General features: G+C 52.2%; 1 protein-coding gene and 1 pseudogene across 1 annotated transcript in view; both read right to left on the bottom strand.

The window, feature by feature from the left end:
- The window catches only part of ALPK3 (alpha kinase 3), a 59,835-nt gene that overhangs the window by 11,235 nt on the left and 25,607 nt on the right, over nucleotides 1–22,993 (bottom strand). Inside the window, exons 7-12 of the mRNA XM_058290583.2 lie at nucleotides 21,014–21,131; nucleotides 19,066–20,521; nucleotides 3,154–4,945; nucleotides 2,353–2,500; nucleotides 1,911–2,038; nucleotides 1,776–1,811 (exon numbers count right to left, since the gene is read on the bottom strand). Of these exons, the coding sequence (XP_058146566.1) occupies nucleotides 1,776–1,811; nucleotides 1,911–2,038; nucleotides 2,353–2,500; nucleotides 3,154–4,945; nucleotides 19,066–20,521; nucleotides 21,014–21,131 (3,678 nt within the window). The remainder of the gene's footprint in view (nucleotides 1–1,775; nucleotides 1,812–1,910; nucleotides 2,039–2,352; nucleotides 2,501–3,153; nucleotides 4,946–19,065; nucleotides 20,522–21,013; nucleotides 21,132–22,993) is intronic.
- Nucleotides 6,227–13,623, bottom strand: LOC139438241 (cytoplasmic aconitate hydratase pseudogene; annotated as a pseudogene).

The raw sequence follows: 22,993 nt of genomic DNA, 5'->3' as shown, positions 1-22,993 counted from the left end.
CTGAAATCTAGTAAATAAATGGGAAAAAATCAAGTATTTATCCTTCATTTCCTATTAGATATCATATATATACACATAAAGGAAACCAAATAATCAGTTCTAACTTATAGAAAAATTCAGCTAAGGAATGAAGAAATGATACAATTATAATATCTCCATGTTGCAGCACCTAATGAAATAATAGATTTATGCAATAATCACTGGCTGTTAAAACTGTTAAGCGGCATTGGGACAGGGGCCTTTAAAAGGGATGGGCCAGGCAGATGACTCCTGAGTGAACCCAATGCTCTGTCTTGATATCATTGACAGTGACATGCTCAGACATTATGTGCCTCCTGACCGGGTGCAAAGGCAAAGACATGGCACACCTGTGAAGGATTCTTGGAAAAAAATAAAAATTGAACCTGAATCTGACCAAGACTCTAGATCAGAGTTTCAACCAGGGGTTTGCAGACCCCCAGGGGGTCCATGGAAAGATTTCAGGGGGTCTGTGAGCTTGAATTGAAAAAAAAAAAACTTATCTTTATTTTCTCTGACCTGTAACTGAAATGTAGCATTTCCTTCACTTATGAATGTATGCAATAAATAAATCACAGTAGTGTTCATTTCATATCACATGACAGTTGTTGCATATCTCGAAAAATCACTTAATGCTCATCCATACTTTGAAATTATGGAAGTTGTTAGACCCGACGCTAGTTGAGTGTCACAAAACTATCTGCTGCTACATTCTGAGAAGGGGTCTTCACCTGACTGGCAAAGGGGTCCATGGAACAAAAAAGGTTAAGGACCTCTGCTCTGGATGTACTTACCAGTTTAGAGGAAACACATGTCGGGAGGGACGTATTAAATGGGTGTGTAATCGACACACCCATAATGTAAGAAATTCTACACATCAAGTGACTTCAACAAATACATGGCAAAGAGCAGGGAGGAGGGACGAGGGACTGTTAGATATTTAAAAGAGACCGAAGAGACGCATCAACCAAGAGCAAGGAGCGATTCCTAGTTCAAGGAAGACAACATTTAGGAGACAATTGGGGAAATCTGATTGGCTATTTGATGATATTAAAGAATTGTTACCAAGTTTTGGGTGTGAGGTTCTATTTAATATCAATTAAATTACAACTGATAACTGAACAAAAGGCCCCGATGGAATGAGCGCGTGATTAAATGAACGACTAAGGGAACTAAAACATCGGTTGGTAAACGAAGCTCTAGAAATCTGCCCGTCACCAGCTGGCCCCCGAGTCCCACGCCTAAGCGCATCTCTCGAGGAGCAGTCCAGCGCCTTCCCTGAGAGGTGAGCCTTTACCAGGCTCATCAGGCTGAAGTCCTCGCCCCCGCCAGGGCACCTGCTGAAACGCAGCTTTCCGAGGTCCTTCCCAGGGAGTGTGACCTGGGGACCTGCGGCAGGGACCAAGCACCTGCCTAGCGGGCTCCCGCGTGACCCCACAGGCCCGGGCTGGGAATCTCGGGGGGACTGGAGGACGGGAGGCCCTGCTGGCCAGTCCTGCCCTGGTCAAGGGCTCCCACAGGGGCTAAGGGCGCAGGGCCGAGTTAACTCCTTGCAGAATGGGCCCCCTTAGCCACCTTTCTTCCCAAAAGTCACCCCTCCTCCCCAGCCCTGGTCCCGACCTGGGAGGCTGAGGGCAGCTGGGTGTGGAGGGACACAGGAGATGTGGGACAGACGCCAAGCCCCTCAAGGAGGTCCTGCCAGCAGAGAGCAGGGGCACCCTGAGCCCACCCACTCCTCCCCGAGAGGGGCGCCGTACCTTCGCCTTCTTCTCTGGAGATGAAGCCCGACAACACTAGGAGGAAAGGAAGAGGCGGCGGCTGCCTCAGGCTGTCCACCTGCGCACCCACCGCCACCTCCCCCCCGCCGCCCGCCCCAGGGCAGCCAGGCTCACCCTCGGGGCTGAGGCAGAAGTCAGTGGAGGCAGAGCCGTGCTCGTTGTGGATGGTGCATCGGTACACGCCACAGTCCACGGGGGACGCCTGCACGATGGCCAAGGCCGCTGGCCCCTCGTCCCCCGCACTGCAGAGAACGGAGACCCTTTCCATGAGGGCTGCCGCCGCGGGCCCGCCGAGAGGCCCCGGGAGCCCCCGGAGGAGGCGGCGACAGGTGCTGCGGTCGAGAGCACCTTGGAGTCGCACGGCTTGGCAGCTGGGCAACTTTGGGCAAGTGAATCAACCCCTCTGAGCCTCAATCTTCTCAGCTCTACTGTGGGCATATTGGAATCGCCCCGACGAGGTCACCATGAGGATTAAATGAGGTCACGGGTTCAAAACGCTAGGACAGCGCCCGGCGTTACCGCGACGGCCCCAGGGAGGTGGCGTCCCTCGGCTCACCTCCTGCCCACTTCACCCACGGGGCGCTGATCCTTGGCCCACGTCAAGACGGAGTCGCTGAGAATGTTGAAGAACTGGCACCAGAGCTTCAGGCTGCCCGAGGCATCGGGCAGCTGCTCCACCCTGATCTTCCGGATGACCTGCGGGGCTGGGGGGGGGCAGTTTCAGGGGAGAAGGCACTTCCTCCCCATCTTACACCCTTTCTGGCCCTTCTCACGCTTTCCTTGCAGAGGCAGAGGACTGGGGACCGGGTCCCGAGCCCCACTCCTGGCCCTGCTTCCCTGGGGTCCTTGGGGGAACAGGCGGAGGGAAAACGGCGCCGCAGACTCCACCCAGCCCCGCCGGCCTCCGCAGCCCCGGCCCTGCCGCCTCCCATCCCCCTCTCTGCAGCTGGGGCCCCCAGGGCAGGCGCCTCGGCTGGACAGAGCCCACCTCCATCCTCTCCCCGCGCCAGGCGGGGCTGAGCCGCTGAGCACTCAGGTGGCAGCCGAGAGAGGGACTTCAGCTGACATCCTGAGTCCTAACTCTGGAACCCCCACGTCTGTAAAGTGGGGTTCGCCTGACAATGAGGATAAATGATGGAGCGGGCCCCGGGCTAAGCAGCCGGCTCGGTCTAGCCCATCAGCTCCTAAGGCTCCGAGGCTGCTGCCGTCACCCCGTGGTCCCGGGAAGCAGAAGCAGGCCTGCCGGACCCCGGAGCCCGGGCGAGCTTTCAACAAGGCCTTTCCGAAGGCGCAGGTGACGCCCTGGAGGGCCGGGGGGGCGGCCGTCCCCGGGCCCCAGGCCCCCCGCCCGGCTCACCTTTCAGCAGGTCTGGGGCTTTCCTGGGCTTGGCCGGGCCGTCCTGCTGGCCCTCCTCGGGGGCCAGCTCCGCGTCCCCGCCGCCGGCCTTGGCGCCGGGCTCCCCGGGGGGCTCGCCATCCGCGCGCGGCACCTCCAGCCGGCCTGCCTTCCTGCCCTGCGTAGGGGAGCGCCTCTCCCGCCCTGTCCCCGGGGACCCGGGCACCAGGCCTTTCCTGGGCCCCCGGGGGGAGACTGAGGGGCTCTCCCTGTCTTCGGGCTTGCTGGCCTCGCCCTCCCCCGCGGCCCTGACCTTGGGGAGGAATCGCTTCCTCCGGGCCCCCAGGGCCAGCTCCTCAGGGGTGGCTGCGGGGAGCCCGGCAGGCCCCTCCCCGGGGCCCTCCCCCGGCAGCCCTCCCGCACTCTCCTGGGGGGGCTCGAGGGCACCCTCCCCCTCATCGGCTCCTTCCGAGGCCGGCCCCGGGCCCTCCCCGCCGACCACGATGGCGGGCACGGCGAGGGGGCTGGGGCCGGGGCCCCAGGAGCCCCGGGCAGCGGCCAGGGCTTGCTGGCCGGCCTGCACCTCGCGGTCCAGCAGGCCGGTGAGGCGGCGGGAGGTGCAGGGGCTCAGCAGCAGGCTCTGCGCGCTCTGCACCAGGTGGTTGTTCTCCACGCGCTCCAGGATGCGCCTGGAAGTCCGGGGACTCAGGCCCGCCACCTCCACGGGGACACCGGGCGCGGGCAAAGACGCGGTGGCCGCCCCCTCCGGGGGCCCGGCGCCGCCCCCGCCCATCTCTGGGCTGGACAGCTTCAGCAGCAGGAGCAGGTAGTTCTTCAGGGAGTCGATGAGGCCGGGGTCACAGCTCCGGGGGCCGGGGGCACAGGCCCCCTCGCTGCGGGCAGCCGCAGGGTCCGGTGGCGAGCCCTGGACCCCGGCCGTGCTCGTGTGCTGGGGAGCCGGGGCGCCGGGCAGGCCGGGCCCAGGAGCAGGGGCCCCCGTGGGCTCCTGGGAGCCTGGGCCGGCCGGAGCCCCGCACTGCACTCCCACGGGCCGGTCCCCCTCGGGGCCCCAGAACAGGCCATCCACTGGCTTGTCCTCCGCCAGGCCCGGCCACTCCTGCCCTCCACAGCTCTCTGCCCCCACCTGCTCCAAGCCGCCCTCCACAGGTAGCTGCCCTGGGCCTGGGGTGCCCCCTGATCCGGCACCCAGCACAGGTGCCTCCGAAAACCCGGGTTGTTCTGGGACAGAAGACCCCGCTGCGGTCTGCTCAAAACATCCTCGACCCTGTGGAGACCCAGGGCGCCCCGAAGGTGGAAGGGCGGGGGCTCGGGGCTGCAGGCCGCGGCTCATTTCGCCCGCCTTCCCCGGCTGCCTGGGCCCGGCTCTGGGTACGCTCACCCCCAGCTGTGTGCCTGTTTCCCCCTGAACACTTGTGCTCTCCTGCGTCCTCTCCTCCACCTGTGTCCTCCTGTCCTTCCTGTCTTTCTGCCTCGTCTCCTCCCCCCGTGTCCCCAGCACCTCCTCCTGGGGACTCCCGGCTGGCGGAGTCCTCGCGCTCGCCCGTGGCGTGGCGGCCCCCCGTGCCTCCCCGGCTGCCTGTGTCCTCCGGGCCACCTGTGTCCTGTCCGCCTGCGCCTGCCCATTCGCCTGGGCACTCGTCTCGCCTCCAGCTCTCCCTTCTGCAGACGTGCTCCTATCTTCCTGGATTTCAGTGTCCATGGGCTCGAGGACGCCTTGCCTTCCGGAGGTGCCGCAACCCGGGAAGGCTCCCTGAGAGCTGCTGCCAGCCGATGCAGCTGGGGCCGAGGGTGCCTGAGAACGCATGGACAGAAGCAAGAGCGTCACGACACCCGCGGGAGGGTCTCTCTCCAAGCTGGCATCCCAGCTCCTCTGACCTCGCCCGGCACTGCCCGTTGGGAATCCTGCCTCTGGGTGGGAGGTGAAGGATGTGTGGCAAAGTCCCAAAGCTCGTGCCCAGCCACCCCAGAACCTGACCCCAGAATCTGGACCAGGGAATATCTGGCCCTTTCTGCCTCTCCCTGAAGAAGCCCTGCCTTTCTGGAAAGACTGCTCACATGCTACCCAACCGTTACCCCTGCCGTTTGGAAGAGAGTGTCCTCTCCCCAGGGGTTGCGCGGCAGTCTACCTGTGCCTCTCCTATGCCACACGTTGCCCTGGATAGAAATGGGGGTGCAGTGGGAGAGGACAGAAGGGTCCCCTGACAGTCATCTCAAATGACAGCACCCACTGTTAACACTGAGCGAGTGGAGATAACATGATGCCACCCAAACTGAGAGTAAAGGTAATTATGAATGGCACCTATGCCAAGGAATCAATGACACACTATTATATTTGCCCTTTTTGAACACCTACCAATTGCAAAGCACTGAGCTAGGCCCCTTATTATATGAAGAAATATGTTCAAGTACAAACCCCTAATCCCATGAGCGTCACCTTGACGGAACACAGGGCCTTTGAAGGCGTGATTAGTTAAAACGCGGCCAAGCAGGGCCAGGGTGGGCCCTCGCCCACCATGACTGGTGTCCTCACCCGAAGAGGGAATGTGGACACGGAGGCGGACGGTAGCAGGGAGAAGGCTACTGAACGCAGCAGGTGGCAAATGTTAGAAGGCAAGCAACACCTACTAGTCAAGGAACGTCAAGATTGCTGGCAAACCCCAGAAGCCGGAAGAGGCCAGGAAGACCTCTGCCCTACAGGTTCAGAGGGGACGGGGTCCCACTGACGCCGTCACGTCGGGTTCAGAACGGAGAGACAATCCATTTCAGTGGATCCCGGCCGCCCACCCTGCGGCAGCCCCAGCAGTGAAGACGGGCAGTGAGGACGCGGCAGGGTTTCGGGAAGAGCCAAGGCTCCAAACCCTATGTTCTTTGTTGTACTACTACAGGGCCACCCGTTTAAATACAAAGAAAGGAGTTTTTCTCTAAACATGGTAGTATAAGACATCAATTTCCCTCTTTTCCTCCCAAATATAATAAAAACCAATAAAGTAGATAAGGGAAAAAAAACTCCATTGTTAGTGAAACTGGAAACAGATACAATACACAGCCTCAAAAAAAAAAAGGATAAGAACTGTCAAAAGCAGACAGATGCAGATGCCGGGAGGGTGAGGAGCAAGAAAGGCTGGTGGGAGGAGGAGGGAAAGGGTGTAAAGAGTGAACCTGGGAAGCGGATGTGGCTCAAGCAATTCGGTGCCCGTCTACCATATGGGAGGTCCAGGGTTCGACTCCAGGGACCTCCTGGTGAAGGCAAGCTGGCCTGCACAGCGAGCTGGCCAGAGCAGAAAGCTGGCCCAAGTGGAGTGCTGGCCTGCACAGGAGTGCTGGCCCGTGCAGGAGAGCAACAGTCCAGTGGCCAGAAAACACCAGCAAAAGGGTGTTCCCTAAAGAAAGCGCCTGAAAATTGCTAAACTAAGAAAATCCAACTAGTCCCACCTAAGTAATAAAAACAGAGTTGGCAGAGTACCCATTAAATGATATTATAAGAGAAAAGGGAGGAAAGAGAAGTAAAACTTCCCAAAGACGTTTTACCAGAAATGGTGCAATGGGACAGGTAAAATTCTGACCAACTATTTCACCAAGAATTTTTAAAGCTCAATGAAGTAACCACCTTTATGAAGGAAGACGACAAAGCAGAAAATATGGCATGGGGGGAGGGCAAGCGAGGGAGAAAATGTGACAGTGAACTCAGGAAAGAGATAAAGAAAAATGGAAAAAAGAAGATGTGGTAATCTGAGATTATTTATGACAGCCAAAAAGAGAGATTTATATTTGTAAACCAGTCTGTTCCTCTGCGTGTGATACCCTTTGATGGTATTAGATTCAGCTGAGATGGCTTTGATTAAATTATGTTAAGATTAGGTTTTTTTATTTGACCACATCAGTAGGGTATAACTCAGGTTAAGTCCCTGCCCACTTGGTGGGGTATATAAACAGACACTCGGGAAATGGATGTGGCTCAACTGATAGAGCATCCATCTACCATATAGGAGGTCCAGGGTTCGGTGCCCAGGGTCTCCTGACCCCTGTGGTGAGCTGGCCCACACGCAGTGCTGATGCGTGCAAGGCATGCCATGCCACGCAGGGGTGTCCCCCATGTAGGGTAGCCACACTCTCAAGGAGAGCCACCCCACATGAAAAAAGTGCAGCCTGCCCAGGAGTGGCACCGCACACACAGAGAGCTGACGCAGCAAGATGACGTAACAAAAAGAAACACAGATTCTCGGTGCTGCTGACAAGAATGCAAGTGGATGCAGAAGAACACACAGCGAACGGACACAGAGCAGACAATGGGCAGGAGGGGAGAGAAATAAATAAAAATAAATCTTTGAAAAAAAAGCATAATATGCAACCTTTGTGTGGAAACACACACACACACACACACACCCCACACACACACATATTTTAAAATGTAAAGAAAATAGTTCTGGAAGGATGCCCAAGAGACCGTTAATGGCGATTGCCTTCAGGAAGAGAAACTTAGTAGTGGGGTTTCTCAGAGAGGGGAGAGAATTTTCTAGTATATCTTTAGAACTTTTTTACTTTTACACCACGCGCATGTTTTGCATATTCTACAAAAAAATTCTATCAAACACTAAAATAAATAAGTAAATAAATCCTAGAGTGATAAATAATAAGACCCCGCTTTCTGGAAGGGTCTTAAGTCTCTCTTCAGATTCATCTCTTTTTTTTTTTTCCTTGAAAACAGATTTACTCTTACTCAAATTAGAAATGTTCTATGTGTCCTTCCCAAACCATCTCCAAACAAAGGTCTCCTCTTGACAAATGTAAAATTATCTGGTGAAAATTTCTGGAAGGTAGGAAAAGAAAACTTTAGATGTCTTTTTATGTTCATCTCTAATAATTTCAACTTTAGGCCTGTCCATGAGGTGTTCAGATCATTCTTTGGAAGCAGAAGGGGGAAGGATGGCAAATCACAATCACTATGACGACTCAAGGTGTCCTTCACCTTCTGTGTCCACTGCAGCAAGTTCTCATGCCAGTTAACACTGGTGTAATATGCAAGGGAAAGTGACCCCCCGTGGAAAGGGTCCCTTGGGCAGAGAATAGCAGGGAGTGCATTAAAAAGGGGAGAAGATACCCTCCAAGAAGACTTGTTTGTGTTCCACTGAACACTAATAGTCCAAGAGTGAAAATCAACATCCTGTGACTAGTAAATTTAAAGATGAGCTCATTGGTGGCAAGAAGATATTTTTTCAATACCAAGGGATAACAATAGGAGGTATAAAGGGGTATGGCCTTTTCCTTTTGGAGAAATGAAAATGTTCTAAAATTAACTCGGGTGGTGACAGCAAATATTTGCTAAGAGTCCATTGAAGGAAGCGGATTTGGCCCAATGAATAGGGTGTCCACCTACCACATGGGAGGTCCAAGGTCCAAATCCAGGGCTTCCTTGACCCATGTGGAGCTGGTCCATGCACAGTGCTGATGTTGCACAAGGAGTGCCGGACCATGCAGGGGTGTCCCCCCGCGTAGGGGAGACCCACGTGCAAGGAGCGTGCCCTGTAAGGACAGCCATCCTGCACGTAAAAAGTGCAGCCTGCCCGGGGACGGCACCATGCACATACAGAGAGCTGACACAGCAAGATGACCCAACAAAAAGAAACACAGATTCCGGGTGCCGCTGACAAGAATACAAGTGGACACAGAAGAACACACAGCAAATGGACACAGAGAGTAGACAACTGGGGTGGGGAAGGGGAGAAAAATAAATAAAAAATAAATCTTAAAAAAAAAAAAAGTAGGTTGAATAAGTGAATGTTGGCAAATGTCCCCTGTGCCATGATGGCGTCATTGCCTCCGTGGGAACTGTAGTTGAAATCTCGTGGAGTCAGGTCTTTTTCAGTTAAGTAGCGAGCAGCAGGGATGTTCCTTGCATTATTTCTAACTGAAGAGATATGGTCACTTGTTACCGAATCTCCCAAATTTAAGAGCACATAGGCATCCGCTATTGATTTAGGGGGATGAAGAGCCAAAGTCCCATTTTCAAAGAATGGTGGTGATTTAATGTACACAGATTTGGGATTCCAGTAATATGGCTTATCTGATGGGGCTGTTAAGACATTCCAGCTTCCATTTTCCGTCTCTATTTCCTGATAGGCGTCCTTAAACAGCCCAGGAGTGACATACTGGTGCTCCACCACCTGGATCTCATCTCTAGTTGGCCAGATGTCTTTCAGAAATACCTGTTTTCCTTTTGCATTTATCCCCAATGGCTCCTTCTCAAAGTCAATTCTTATGGGCCCAGCAATTGCCTACTCTATAACTAAGGGAAGAGAGGCTAAAGAGTTGGCCCAGGTGTTGGGATGGACTCAGCCAATCACAATTCCTGTTCCCAGATAGTACCCCAATGGTTACAAGGTCTCCCTATGTCATGGCTTCCACCCTGGGGTCTGGTAAAGGCCCACTGCTGCCAGTGCAGGTCATGCAGCCATAGCCCCCATCAAACCCAAGTTGAGACAGACAAGGCATGACTCCACTTTCTCATAGATAGTAGGTGACCACACCACCTTCCGGGAGGCAGGCTCGTTTAATGTAAGCCTTCACGTTCAGGCCAGCAGCCACAGCTTTCTTTGCTAACAATCCTGCTCCTAACATCACAGAGGCATTACTGCTGTTAGTGCAGCTGGTAATGGCAGCAATTACCACAGAACCATGAGCAAAGGTAAATTCACTATTATTAGAGATCAGTATCTTATGGTCATGTTGATGGAATCCTTTAAACCCTTGCTTCACTTCAAGGCAGCTCTCAAAGACCTTTTTCATGTCAGACACGGCAAACTTTGTCCTGAGGTCTTTTGGGTCCACAGCAAGGTATTACTGTTTTCAAATCTACTTCCACAACCTAGGTGAAGTTTGGTTCTTGAGGGGAGTCACTGAAATCTTGAAACATTCCTACAGCCTGAAGATACTTTTTAATATGCTTAACTTTTTTTTCCATCATGACCTATCTGCAACAGGTACTTGATACTAATTTCATCAACTGGGAAAAAGGCAGCATATTCTGGCCACATGTTGACAATCATAGCTTTTTCACCAATGGACATCTGGGCTACCCCTGGCCCAAAGACTTTGACAAACTTGCCTGCTGAACCAACCTGGAGGAGGTGCTCGGTGATGGTGAGCACGATGTCAGAGGGTGAGGGTTTCCCATCAGCCTGTAGCCAATCACCATGCTGACTGGCTGATCCAGCATGATGGCTTCTGCTTCGATACCACCCACACCCCAACCAAAAACGCCCGATCTATCAATCATGGTGGTGTGCAAATCTGAGCCCACAAGGCTGTCTAGGTAATAATATACATTCTGATCAAATACCACTTTTTCCAAGTACTCCAAATTCTCCTGGTGTAGGACTCCTGAGCCAGGGGGAATGATCCACATGTTGCTTAAAGCCTGGGAACCCCACTTTAAAAATCAAACCAGTATCTATTTCTTTTCAAATTCCAGGTCTTGACTGCCCTTCTGTTAAAATTAACCTGGATGGAATGATCGATTATTAACACAAGATCAGCAAGACAGAATTTATTTTCTCTGGATCTCCTCCTAACTTTTTCACAACATCACACACATGCAGCAAATAAACCACATCTGGCATATCTATAAAGTCCTGCAGGATGACACAGGCAGGCTTAAGTGGTACTTCTATGTTCTTATGCTGCATGACATTACAATTTAGGATATTCTCAATGTCATTTTTCTTCACCAAAAACTCATCACCACTCCAAATGCTGCCTCAAGGAGAACTCTTACAGAAAATGGTAAATGTCCATATCTTGCGTCTTGGGTAAATTTTCTTCTGGTTGTGCAGGATCCAGCAGCTCAGCAATGTGTGCAAATGGGTTGCTCATGAGTACTGATGGGCATGTGTGCCATGGACTGCCAGCAATGAGTGTGCTGCCACTAATGTGCTGGGCACACTCCCGTGTGCTACAGTGACCACCAGATTCATCTCTTGGGTCCCTCTGCCCAACAACACTATACTGTCAACCCTGCTGTTTTATGAAATTTACTCTGAATATAGACTTATAGGTTGAAAGTTCTTTTCTTTCAGCATTAAAATAGTATTGTTCCAGTTCCTTTTGGCATCTATTGTTTCTGATGAGAAATCTACGTCATTCAAATAATTTCCTCCTCTATGTAATGCATCATTTTCCTCTGGCTACTTTCAAGATTTTTTCTTTGACTTTAATTTCAGCTGTTTATGATATTTCTTGTCTTCTTTGGGTTTATCCTGTTTGGGGTTTGCTGAGCCTCTTGAATCTGTAGGTTTCTGTCTTCTAACAAATTTGGGAAGTATTCAGCCATTATTGTTTTAAATATTTTTCAGCAACATACTCTTCCTCCTCTCCTTTTGGATCTTCAATGACACAAATGTTAGTCTTTTGGGTATTGTACCACAGGTCCCTGAGGCTCCGTTCATTTCTTTTTCCAATATTTTTTCTCTCTTTTGTTCAATTGGATAACTTCTATTGATCTATCTTCAAGCTTACTGACTTTTACCTGTAATCTCCAATCTCCTATTGAGCTCACCCAGTGAGGTTTTTTTATTTGTTATTATAATTTTCAGTTCTAAAATTTTAATTTAGTTTTCTTTATATCTTCTGTTTCTTTGCTGAAACTTTCAGAATGTTCACCCTTACATGTTGCATTTTTATAGTAGCTGATTTAAAGTGAGATAATTTCAACATCTATTCCATCTTGGCATTGACACCTGTGGATTGTCTTTTCCCACATAAGTTGAATTTTCCAGATTTTTCCATTTTTGCTTTAGCAGACCATCTACCTGGTTTTGTTCAGGCTGCAAGCACCATTCAGACATTGTGGTCACAATGTCAGTTCCATTTTCAAAGACTCTGTAGTGCTATTCATATTTGTCTTGTGTATGTGTCACTGCCTGGCCAGTATGGAACCTGGAAAATGGTCTCTTAATTCCATTCTCAAAGTTTTTGGTAGACTATTCAGGATCAGAGCCATGAATGCACAGCTTGGGAATGAGCCCAGGAGTTCATAAACAGCTTAAAAGATTACTATTCCAAGCTTCTCTCTATATATACAATTTCCCTGGTACTTTGTGGTTCTCTAGGGGTCCCCTTTTCAGTCCTCCATCCAGATTGGCTGGGCTTTATTTGCCTCACTCTGTCACATATTTTACAACAGCCTGCATTCTGAGTCAAGGGAGAGGCCCGGAAGAGATGGGGGGGGGGCGGGGAGGGAGGGAATCAATGGATGTTTTCCCCACCTTCTTGGGACCACAACTCCCCTGATCAGAGAAGATTCCCCTTCCCCAGAGATTTAGGCATCTGTGGCCTCTGCTGCCACCCCTTTCCCATTCCTCAAGCCTGATCGAGAGGGCTGTCCTGGAACTCTCTGTCCACTTTGATGCTTACTCTTGGGTTTTAGCTTGCTTTAAGAGTAGGCTGGGAGGATGTCGGGAGAAAAAAAAAGGTAGATTCATTGCGATCCATGGTATTCTGAATTTCAGTCTTCTTCAACCTACCTACTACTATTTACTTTTCAAAATTCTCAAAAGAGCTGTTCCATGCATTTCACTTGGATTTCTAGCCATTCTATGGGAGTTGCAGAGTGGAGAGTGCTTACTCCATCTTACCCAGAACTGGAACTGCCATAACCACAATGACTAATTTAATATTAGTTATTGTACTTTTCAGTTCTGGAATTCTGTTTGGTTCTTTTTTTAAGTCTTTGACACTTTTCATTGTTTCTAGTTCTCCATTCGAATTCTCAATCTTGTCTTTTTATCTTCTGGACTATAAGAAGTCTAGTTTTATTTTACAGTTCACGTCTGATAATTCCAAAATTATGAATCCACTTGTCTAATTTTATTATCTTCTCTTTTTGCTGGTTTTTTTTTTTTTTTTTTCTGTTTTGGGGGTTTTTTGCTGGTTCTTGTTAATGTTTTATTCCTTTTGTGTGATTGCTTATCTTCACTTAGGTGCCAAATATTATACTTGAAAAACTGTTTTTAAAAATAATTTGATGCTTAAAAGGATGATATCATATTCCAGATATGATTTTTGTTTGCTTCTGCCAGATATTGAAATTACCTTATGCAATTTCAGGGATTAAGATATGAGACATTTCTTAGTCACCCAGATGACTCAGAGATAAGTCTCAATCCCTATGAGGGTTAGTTTCCTTCTGGTTCTCCTTACTCCTACTGTAAATCGTCAGGGTCCTAATCCAAAGCACAGAAGATTTACCAGGGCTTCCACTCTTGAGATGATGGACTCCAATTTTGGTCTTCCTATCCTGTGAGACTTTGTAAAATACTGCTCAGTCTCTCATTCTTCTCTTCTAGAGTGGCAAACACCCCAGTGCTGGGCTCACCACTCTGGATTTCCATTTCTTCTCAGATTTAGGTCGGATAATTCTCTACTTCATTAGCTCTCCAATATCTTCAAGGAAACACTTTGCCCCATTTTTCTAGATGTCCCCAGTAGGAAAGTTGGTCTAAATAATCTAACCCACAACTACTAGAAGTTGACATTCAACACATGCTAGCTCTCTCCCCTTTCTGTCTCACCCTCAGTCCTGGGTAATGCTATAGTTAATGCTAAACAAACCAAGGCAGAACACAGAAGACACAGAAGAGAAGTGTTGAGAAGCTTTCCATGCATTTAGGCATTAAAATTAGGATAGGGAGTTTTACATTCCCTATCTGTTCCACCACCTTGCCTTTGCTTCATCCTATTCATTCTGCCTAGAACGTCTTCCTTCCCCTCTTTCACCTATCTAATTTCTATCTATCTGGGAATATTTTGAGCAAATTTGTTTACATATTTTTTAAATTAAACCTCAAGTTTGTCTAATATGGCATTTCCAGTAATAACTCATATACACGTTGCCCATCAGCCTGACCTCTTTTCAGAGCCTCCCTGGTGACTCCAGACCATACCACTCTCCCTTCTCTGCCCACTGCAGTTACATTCACCACTGCCATCCTTGCATTTATTGTACAGTGTGAGACTAGTCCCCTCCCCTCAGTTCACTAGATAGCTCCTCAAGCAAGTTCCTAACTCTCCTCAAGCCCTCTCCCCTCAATGGACTTTTTTTTTTTAAGATTTATTTTTTATTTATTTCTCTCCCCTCCTTCCCCCAGTTGTCTGCTCTGTGTCCATTCCTTGCATGTTCTTCTGTGTCCGCCTGTATTCTTGTCAGCAGCACTGGGAATCTGTGTCTCTTTTTGTAGCATCATCTTGCTGCATCAGCTCTCCATGTGTGCAGCACCATTCCTGGGCAGGCTGCACTTTTTTCACACAGGGCAGCTCTCCTTATGAGGCGCACTCCTTGCACGTGGGGCTCCCCTACACGGGGGACACCCCTGCGTGGCACAGCACTCCTTGCGCGTATCAGCACTGCGCATGGGCCAGCTCATCACACAGGTCAGGAGGCCCTGGGTTTGAACATTGGACCTCCCATGTGGTAGGCGGACGCCCTATCTGTTGGGCCGAATTCACTTCTGTAGGGCCAAATCCACTATCCTCAATGGACTCTTAGCAAATATTTATATTTATCTATTTCCTGAAAAACGACGACTTGGGGCCTTAATGTGAGAAGGGTTTCTCAAGAAGAGACGCCTGAGCACCAAGGCATTCAGCAGAGCTCTTCCAAACTTTCATTGTCCCTTCTGAGGATCCGGGCAGATGGGACATTCCACCATGTCCCCACACTCTTGTTCCTCAGCTCCAGAGATTTCAGGGCTCTCTCATCTGGGGGAGGTTTCAGAGAAGATCTGTTAGGGCACTAAAGAGCAGCCCTTGAGGCAGAGAAAGTCACTTCCCACTCATCAAGTGTGCTTGATGACTGCTTCTGCCCAGGAAAAGAGTTTTCTGAACACGTGGCTGTACTGGAGGATCTCCGGACATTCTTAGCAAGGAACCTTAATTCTATTAATAGTATTTGCTCCTCATCCATACCCAAGATGGAAACCTAACTCCAGAGCTGTTAGAGATACCCATGATTCCCAGGAAAAGAAACTGAGACAGAGTAGGAAAGCACTGGTGCCCCAGAAGTATAGCCCCTTAAAGTACCTAAGCCTGGGAAGCGGACGTGGCTCAACTGGTAGAGCATCCACCTACCATATGGGAGGGTTCAGGGTTCGATCCCCAGGGCCTCCTGACCCGCGTGGTGAGCCGACCCATGCGCAGTGCTGCCGTGTGCAAGGAGTGCTGTGCCACGCAGGGGCGCCCCCGCTGCAGTGCCCCACACACAAGGAGTGTGCCCTGCAAGGAGAGCCACACTACGCCAAAAAAAAGTGCAGCCCCCCCCCAGGAGTGGCATTGTACACACGGAGAGCTGACGCAGCAAGATGACACAATGAAAAAGAAATGCAGTTTCCTGGTGCCGCCGAGGGTGCAAGTGGACCCAGAAGAACACATAGTGAATAGACACAGAGAGCAGACAATTGGGGGGGGGGGGGAAGGGGAGAGAAATAAATAAAAACAAATCTTTAAAAATATTTTAAGAATAAAAAATAAAGTACCTAATCCTAACAAGAGACATGCTGGGCCCACATGAAGAAAACAACAGAAGTGAAAACGGAATAAGGAAGATTTGAATAATGCAAATAAATACCCAGACGAGAAGACTAAATATGGTAAGCTATTGATCTTTCCAAATTAATTCTCATGCTTAATGCATCCCCAATCAAAATACCCATGGTATAGAGATAGATTAGTGGTTGCCAGGGTCAGGATAAGAATGGAAATTGACTGCAAAAAGGCATGAAGAATCTTTTTGGTGTGCTGCAAATCCTCTAAACCTGGATTGTGGTGATGGCTGCACAATTCTGAACTGTGTACATTGAACTGACACTTAAAATGGGAGTTTTATGGCATAGAAATTATACCTTAATATAGCTATTTATAAATATATATCAGAAAGTTTTATACAAAACCTTTTGCATAGCAAATATGACTTTAGTTTTCCATGAGAAGACTTAATAGGCTTTATTACCTAGTCAAAATTAATTCATCACTTTTTTTAAAATGTGGTTTTAACAAAACAAATATAAAGATGTAAAGTTTTTTTTTAAAATGGTATCTGGGAGTTTGAAGAATTTCAAACAATGATTCTAAAGTTTTCCTGGAAGAATAAACAAGAAAGAATAGAAAAGAAAAACTTTCGAAGAAGTATGTGAGAATAACTTGTCCTGCCAGATATTAAAGCTACAATAATTAAAACAAGATCATCCTGATATGAGATCAACAAACAGATTAACAGATTTAATAGAAATATTTGTAAGAATTAAAATAGGCTCTGCCACATATAAAAAATTAATATATAAAGAATCACAAACTAATAGGTAAGAGTTGGATATTCTACAAATAATAATGGGGAAATTATCTATTTATTAATAAAAATCAAACTAGAGACTGATGCTATACTATATACCCAAATTCCAGATTAATTCAAACAACGAAAGTGAGAAAAAAACAGATTAATACTTAATCTTAGGATGGGAAAGGAAAGTATAAATGCTATGGAAGAAATGGTTAAAATATTAATACTGTGACCCAACTAATAAAAATGAAGCTATCCAAAGAATTTTTAGAAACCATGAAAGTCTGCGGATGAAATAAAAAGTAATGAAAGCAGGACATAAAACTGAATCAGAGTAGGAGCACAAATTAAAATTTTTTAAAAAACTAAAAATACACATTAAAAAGACACACCAAGACATCCCATCATCTCTGAAACGATGGTTATCTCCAAATGGTAAAGTTAGAGGCGAATTTTTACTTTCTTCTTTGAATTTTTAGGTGTTCTGCCCATATTTTCTACTAAGACCATGCACTACTTTTTTTTTTCCCTTTTCTGTTCTTTTTGAGGGACCAGGTACCAGGGATTGAACCGGGGACCTTGTACATGGGAAGTTGGCACTCAATCACTGAGCCGCATCAGCTCTCTTGAGTTGGTTTTTTCATTTGTTTTGCTTATTGCTTGTTTTTGTTTTTTCAGGAGGCACCAGGGATCAAACCCAGGACCTCCCATGTGGGAGGCGGGCGCTCAACTGCTTGAGCCACATCCACTCCCCCATGCACTAATTTTATAAATAGAAAAATAAATTTCATATTTCTTTTTTAAGATTTGGTAGGATGAGAATATGAAAAAAGTATTCCAATTCAGCCACCAAAAAACAGCAGCATCTGCAAAATACACCTAGATATTTTTCATGCATTTTTCATGCGTACGCTGTGTGTCACAGGGGTCTTCTAAGTTAAACATACGCGACCATTTTGCAGGAACAGCAGCGCCACCCCAGACAACCTCTCCTGTCCCTTGGAAAGGCAGGGACGAGGGGGCCTGGCGCTTCCTCCTCTGGCGCTGGCAGGAGGACGCAGCGCCCTGCTGTGGTGTTCCCCACCCTGGAGGCGGAGAAGCCAGATTTGTGCAGACTTGGCCGCCAGCCTGGTCACTTCCCAGATGAGCTCCCTGGGGCCCACGAGGGCCATCCCCGCAGCGCGGCCCTGCTGTCCAGCCTGCGGGCTGACGGGCCTTCCTGGGTCGTGGGCGGCTCACCGTGCCAGCCGGCGGGAACGCCTGAGACCAAGCCCGAGGGTCCAGGGCCCAGGACGGGATCTCGAGAGCCTGCTTTGGGGTCCTGGCATTTGGCCCCCCTCCAGAGCCCCCTGAACTACTGTCCCCAGTGGTTAATCTCGGCACCCCCTGAAATGAAACCATTTCCTCTGGTCACCCTTGAAACCGGTTGCCCGCGCCCCCCCCCCCCCCCCGCGTGAAAGTCCTCTCCACGGGAGAAGTGCCCCCTCCCTCCACTCCACGAAACGTCCTTTGCCCTCTGCTGCAGCAGCTTGTCCCCCGGATGTGTTTCCCTTCCCTGTTTCAAGAAACCGTCTCTCAGCCCCCACCCGTATGAAGCACGGCTGTTTCCCCTGTCCTCCTGCTCCCCCACGAAGCCCCCACTCCAAGGACCCACGAGCCCTGCCGTCCACCCCAAGACACAGGCTCGAGATGCTCAGGTCGCCAGATTTAGCAAACAGCTGAACTTGAGCCTCCCATAGACAGCGCAGAGCTTTTTTCCTTGTGCCCCTCAGAATAAGCACCGTCTTCTTGCATAAAACACTGCCCTCCCCTGCCCCTGCCGGGAACCGCTGGCCACACGGGACAAGCTGGCTCCCCCGTCCATCCTTTTGATCTCGCTCCTTCCTGCCCTACCGCCCCCACCAAACCCCCGGCGGTTGTCACTGCCTGCCTCTTTCTATGTAAAGACCCCTGTGTCCTCACATAACACTGTCCATCCAAAGAAAACCCCTCCCCTCTCTCCCCCACCAGGGTAAGATCTTTTCCTGCTACCATCCGGGGGTTCTTAACTGGAGCCAGGCCTCGTTCTCAGCACCCCGATTCTCACTGGTATTGTTTCCACGTTACGACTTGCCCAAAGATCAGAGTCAGATTTGAATGCAGTGACACCTGACCTCACCGTCTTCAACAAACCCAGATTAAATGAGACTCCCCTGGGCAGCGGGGAGATTTTAAAAACCTGCTGAGGAGCACCAGGTTGAGAGGTGCTGTGTACCCCCCAACACTCCTGCCCCACAGGACAGCCCCCAGAGAACTCTTCCCACAGCCCTCTCTTCCCTCCACCCCTCTGGAGCACGGTCCCCTTGGGCTGTAGCTCCCGCGCTCTCAGACCCGGGGCTCCGAGTCGGGCTGTGCTGCCCCGTGCCTGGCACCTCTGGGCTGGCCCAGGGCCCTGCCCGTGGTCCCCGGCCCCTGGCCGGCCCTCCAGCCCCTCCCCTCGCCCTCCTATAAATAGCCCACTGCTCACAGGCTGCCGAGCCGTTGCAGCAAGAGTTTCCATGAGGTCAGCTTCCCAGAGCGGCCCCCGGGCACCCGTCACCCTCGCTTACCTCTCCGGGCGTCCCGTGGCCTGCTCGCCCCGGCGGGGGGCTGTCCCGGAAGCCGTGTCTCCGCCGGGCGGGGGGTGTCGGCCCCAGGGCAGAGGCCTGAGCGGGGCCCTTCCCTAAGTCCGGGGTCCCGGGTTCTGGAGCTTGGCTCGTGGAAGACTCGGGCTCGCTGGCGGTGGTGGGCTCCCCTTTGGGCTTCGGAGGGGCAAATCTCTTCCTGTTGAGAGGCCGCGTCGGCTGGGGGGCCAGGGAAGTCCCGGGCTGGCTGGGGGCAGCAGGCTCCCTCTCGCCTGCAGCCTTGCTGGGTACCTTCCCCGAGGACGTCTCTCCAGGCGCCCTGCCACTTGGGGTCCGGGACCCCTCCTCTTGAGGCCTGGCTGCCTGGGTGTTCTCCAGGTACAAATCCTTCAGGGAGAAACACACCTCCGGGGCTGGGGCTGGGGCAGGGGCAGAAGCTGGGGCCGGGGCAGGGGCCAGGGCTGGGGCAGGGGCAGAAGCTGGGGCAGGGGCCGGGGCAGGGGCAGAAGCTGGGGCAGGGGCCGGGGCAGGGGCCGGGGCTGGGGCAGGGGCAGAAGCTGGGGCCGGGGCAGGGGCCAGGGCTGGGGCAGGAGCAGAAGCTGGGGCAGGGGCCGGGGCAGGGGCCGGGGCAGGGGCTGGGGCTGGGGCAGGGGCCTGGGCCGGGGCTGGGGCTGGGGCAGGGGCCGGAGCACGGGCAGGGGCTGGGGCCTTGTCTGGAGTGCCCACAGAGGCGGCGGGCTTCCTGGTGCCATCCGTTCCCGAGGAGCCCGGCCCCCGCGCAGCCCGGCCCCTGGGCCGCGCCTGGGCCTGCTCGGCGGCCACCGGCCCCTGGGTCCCGCGCGCGTCAGGCTTGTCGGCAGGCTGGGCCGCCGGCTCTAGCTCGGGCTTCTGCGGGCCTTGCTGCGGGGCCTCCTCTTTCTTCTTCTTCTTGGCCCCGGGCTCCTTCTTGGGGGCGGCCTGCCCCAGCTCCATGGCCTCGCAGATGTAGGTCAGCAAGCCGTGCTCCCCGTCCTCGCCGTTCTCGGGGGCGGCCTCCCCGTTGGTGGTCACCTCGCCGGGAGCGAACCCGCCCATGAGGCCCAGGCCCGGGCACCGCGCGGGCTCCGCCTCGCCCTCCGGCCAGGTGGCCGCGCTGCCATCCTCCGCCTCCCCGGGGGCGCCCGGGGGCGCCGGGGCCCCGCTCAGGCGCCGCTTCCTCTGGAAGCGGTCGGGGCTGAGCTTGCGCAGGGTGTCGGCCTCGCCCGCCGCCTCGCGGCCCTGCCTCCAGCTCTGCTCGATCTCGCGCAGCTTGGCCGCCGCCTTGCGCTTCAGCTTGGCGAACCAGCGCTGGTGGATCTTGAACTCGGTCATGGTGCCCACCTCCAGGACCCCCGAGCAGGACACGATGCCCTTGCTGTTGCGCGCCGAGGCCTGGTAGATGGCGGCGTCTTCTTCTCGGCACCTAGGGGCAGGAGCGCCGGGTGCCACCTCTGCCCTCCCGGAAGCCCAGAGCCCCCCGCCTCCCCCACCCCACGCAGCCAGAGCCTCTGGGCTCCCCGGCCCCACCCCACGGCGAGCCCTGCCCAGTGGGGGGGGGGGGGGCAAGGGCACGCCGTCCCAGGAGGGATTAGCCTCGGGCCTGGGAGAGCTCCCTTGAGGAGCAGGTGACCCGCACGGCCTCTGGGGAAGTACGGATGACACGGTGGCTTTTTTTGGCAGCTGACCTCACGGGACAGGTCTCTAGGGTCAGGCCCTCCTCTGGGGGCGCTCAGCTCTCCGGCTGTTGGAAAAGAGTCCACCCGGCCTCAGGGGACCCTGGACGTTCAAGGGCCGGCGCGGCCTACCCCGCGCTTCACCCCGCGGGCCCGTGGGGCCTCTCCGTCCAGCAGACTCCATCCCTGAGGGCGGGAGCCTCAGGAAGGCGAGAAGCCAGGAGCGAGCCCCTCTGCCTCACCTGTAGAGCTGCAGCGTGTGGCGGTTGCCCTGGTGACTGATCTGGTATTTTGGCAAACCGCAGTAGCGGTCCAGCTCCGTGTCATCTTTGTACCAGGTCACCTCTGGCTCCGGGTATCCTGAGGAAGAAGCAGGAGACCGGGTTGCAGGAAGGCCAGTTCAGAACCAGGGGAAGAGGGACCGGGACACGTTGGCTGCCCTAGGCGACCTGACCGGGCTGTGGTCTGGCTCCGCTCACTTGGGAAGCCAGGCCGCGTCAAGGCTGAACACGGTTTCCCGCAGCAGCTGGAAGGCAGGCGCGGAGGAAACACCTCCTAGCGTCCTGGGAGGAGGGGAAGCAAGGAGCTTCCAGAAAACCCTGGCTGGTAGTAAGAAGCGGCCTTTCCATGGTGGCTCGTTCTCCACCCTCACTTTTAGGAGCGACTCTGTCTTCAGTTATATCCTGTCACCAACATCACACCCAAGAGCCCTCCTCCTTCCAGCCCAGGTTCCCAAGCTGTTAGTATGATTTGATAACACAGTTAAAACTTCCATCCATCCATCCATCTATCCCTCCATCTATCCATCCATCATCCATCTATCCATCCACCCCTCCATCATCTATCCATCCATCCCTCCATCCATCCCTCCATCCATCATCTATCCATCCATCATCCACCAATCAGTCATCCATCATCCACCTCTCCACACCCCCCTCCCCGCCCATTCGCTATGGTGAGACCTACTGGGCTCTCTGCCCAGCCCCTTCCTCTGGGGGCTTCCAGCCCCACACACGAGAAAAAAATTCCAGCGTTTTGGCCCCATGCCCCTGCCTCCAGGGTCATAGCTGATTGGTCAAGTAGTGGACATCCAGTCAGCCAAAACGATCACATTCCCTGATGTACTATTTGGGAAAAAGGACCTAGAGACAGTCTACCATTGTGTCTGGAAATAGAACTTTGAAGATCCTGCACGTGGACGAAGAAGCAGATGAGGCTGGTCTGCAGTGAGATGGACAAATGAAGTTGACTTTCGGGAGAGAACAAGACAAGGGAGATGGAGAAGCTCCCAACATCCTCCCAGACACTGACCCCACGCCTGGCCTAGGCCAGCTGCACTCCTGCTTGTCAAGTCCACCAGAATCCCCTCGAGGCTTACAAATGAACCTGCTTCACTTCTTCAGCTGCCTCCAGCTGATTTTCATTTCTTGTTAGAAATAAAAGACTCCTAACATACATGCACTCAAAAATAAATATATACATATATAAAACACACATATACTTATAAATGCATGTATACATACATGTACATATACACACATGTACACAGACACATAGACATATAGCACCTGCTGACTGCCAAGGTAGTGCAATGAGGTCATGGAGACGTATATGATGGGAAGTAGATGTGGCTCAACTGATAGAGCGTCCGCCTACCATACGGGGAGGGTCCAGGGTTCAATACCCAGGCCTCCTTGACCCGTGTGGAGCTGGCCCGTGTGCAGTGCTGACATGCACAAGGAGTGCCGTGCCACGAAGGGGTGTCCCCCTTGAAGGGGAGCCCCACGTGCAAGGAGTGTGCCCCGTAAGGAGAGCTGCCCCAAGAGAAAAAAGCGCAGCCTGCCCAGGAGTGGTGCGACACATGTGGAGAGATGACGCAGCAAGATGACACAGCAAAAAGAGACATAGATTTCTGGTGCCACCAAGAATGCAAGCGGACACAGAAGAACACACGGTGAATGGACACAAGAGAGCAGACAATGGAGCAGGGGGAGAAAAATAAATAAATCTTTAAAAAAAAAAAAAAAAGAAGCGTATATGACAGGGTCCCTGCTCTCAGGGAGCTTTTGTCGAGTAGAAAGCTAAGACGTGCCCACACAAGGCAGCAGGGGGACCTGCATGTGTACCTGCCTTTCCTACTCGGGACAAACTGCCTGCACCCCTAGCTAAAGCTACGGCTCTCCTAGAGCCCGTCTCCTCTTGCCCAATCAAGGACACCTCTA

This window comes from Dasypus novemcinctus, chromosome 3 (assembly GCF_030445035.2).
Source record: "Dasypus novemcinctus isolate mDasNov1 chromosome 3, mDasNov1.1.hap2, whole genome shotgun sequence".
Classification (NCBI taxonomy): domain Eukaryota; kingdom Metazoa; phylum Chordata; class Mammalia; order Cingulata; family Dasypodidae; genus Dasypus; species Dasypus novemcinctus.
The sequence above is the reverse complement of the archived record's forward strand: the minus strand, read 5'-3'. Positions and strand labels throughout refer to the sequence as shown.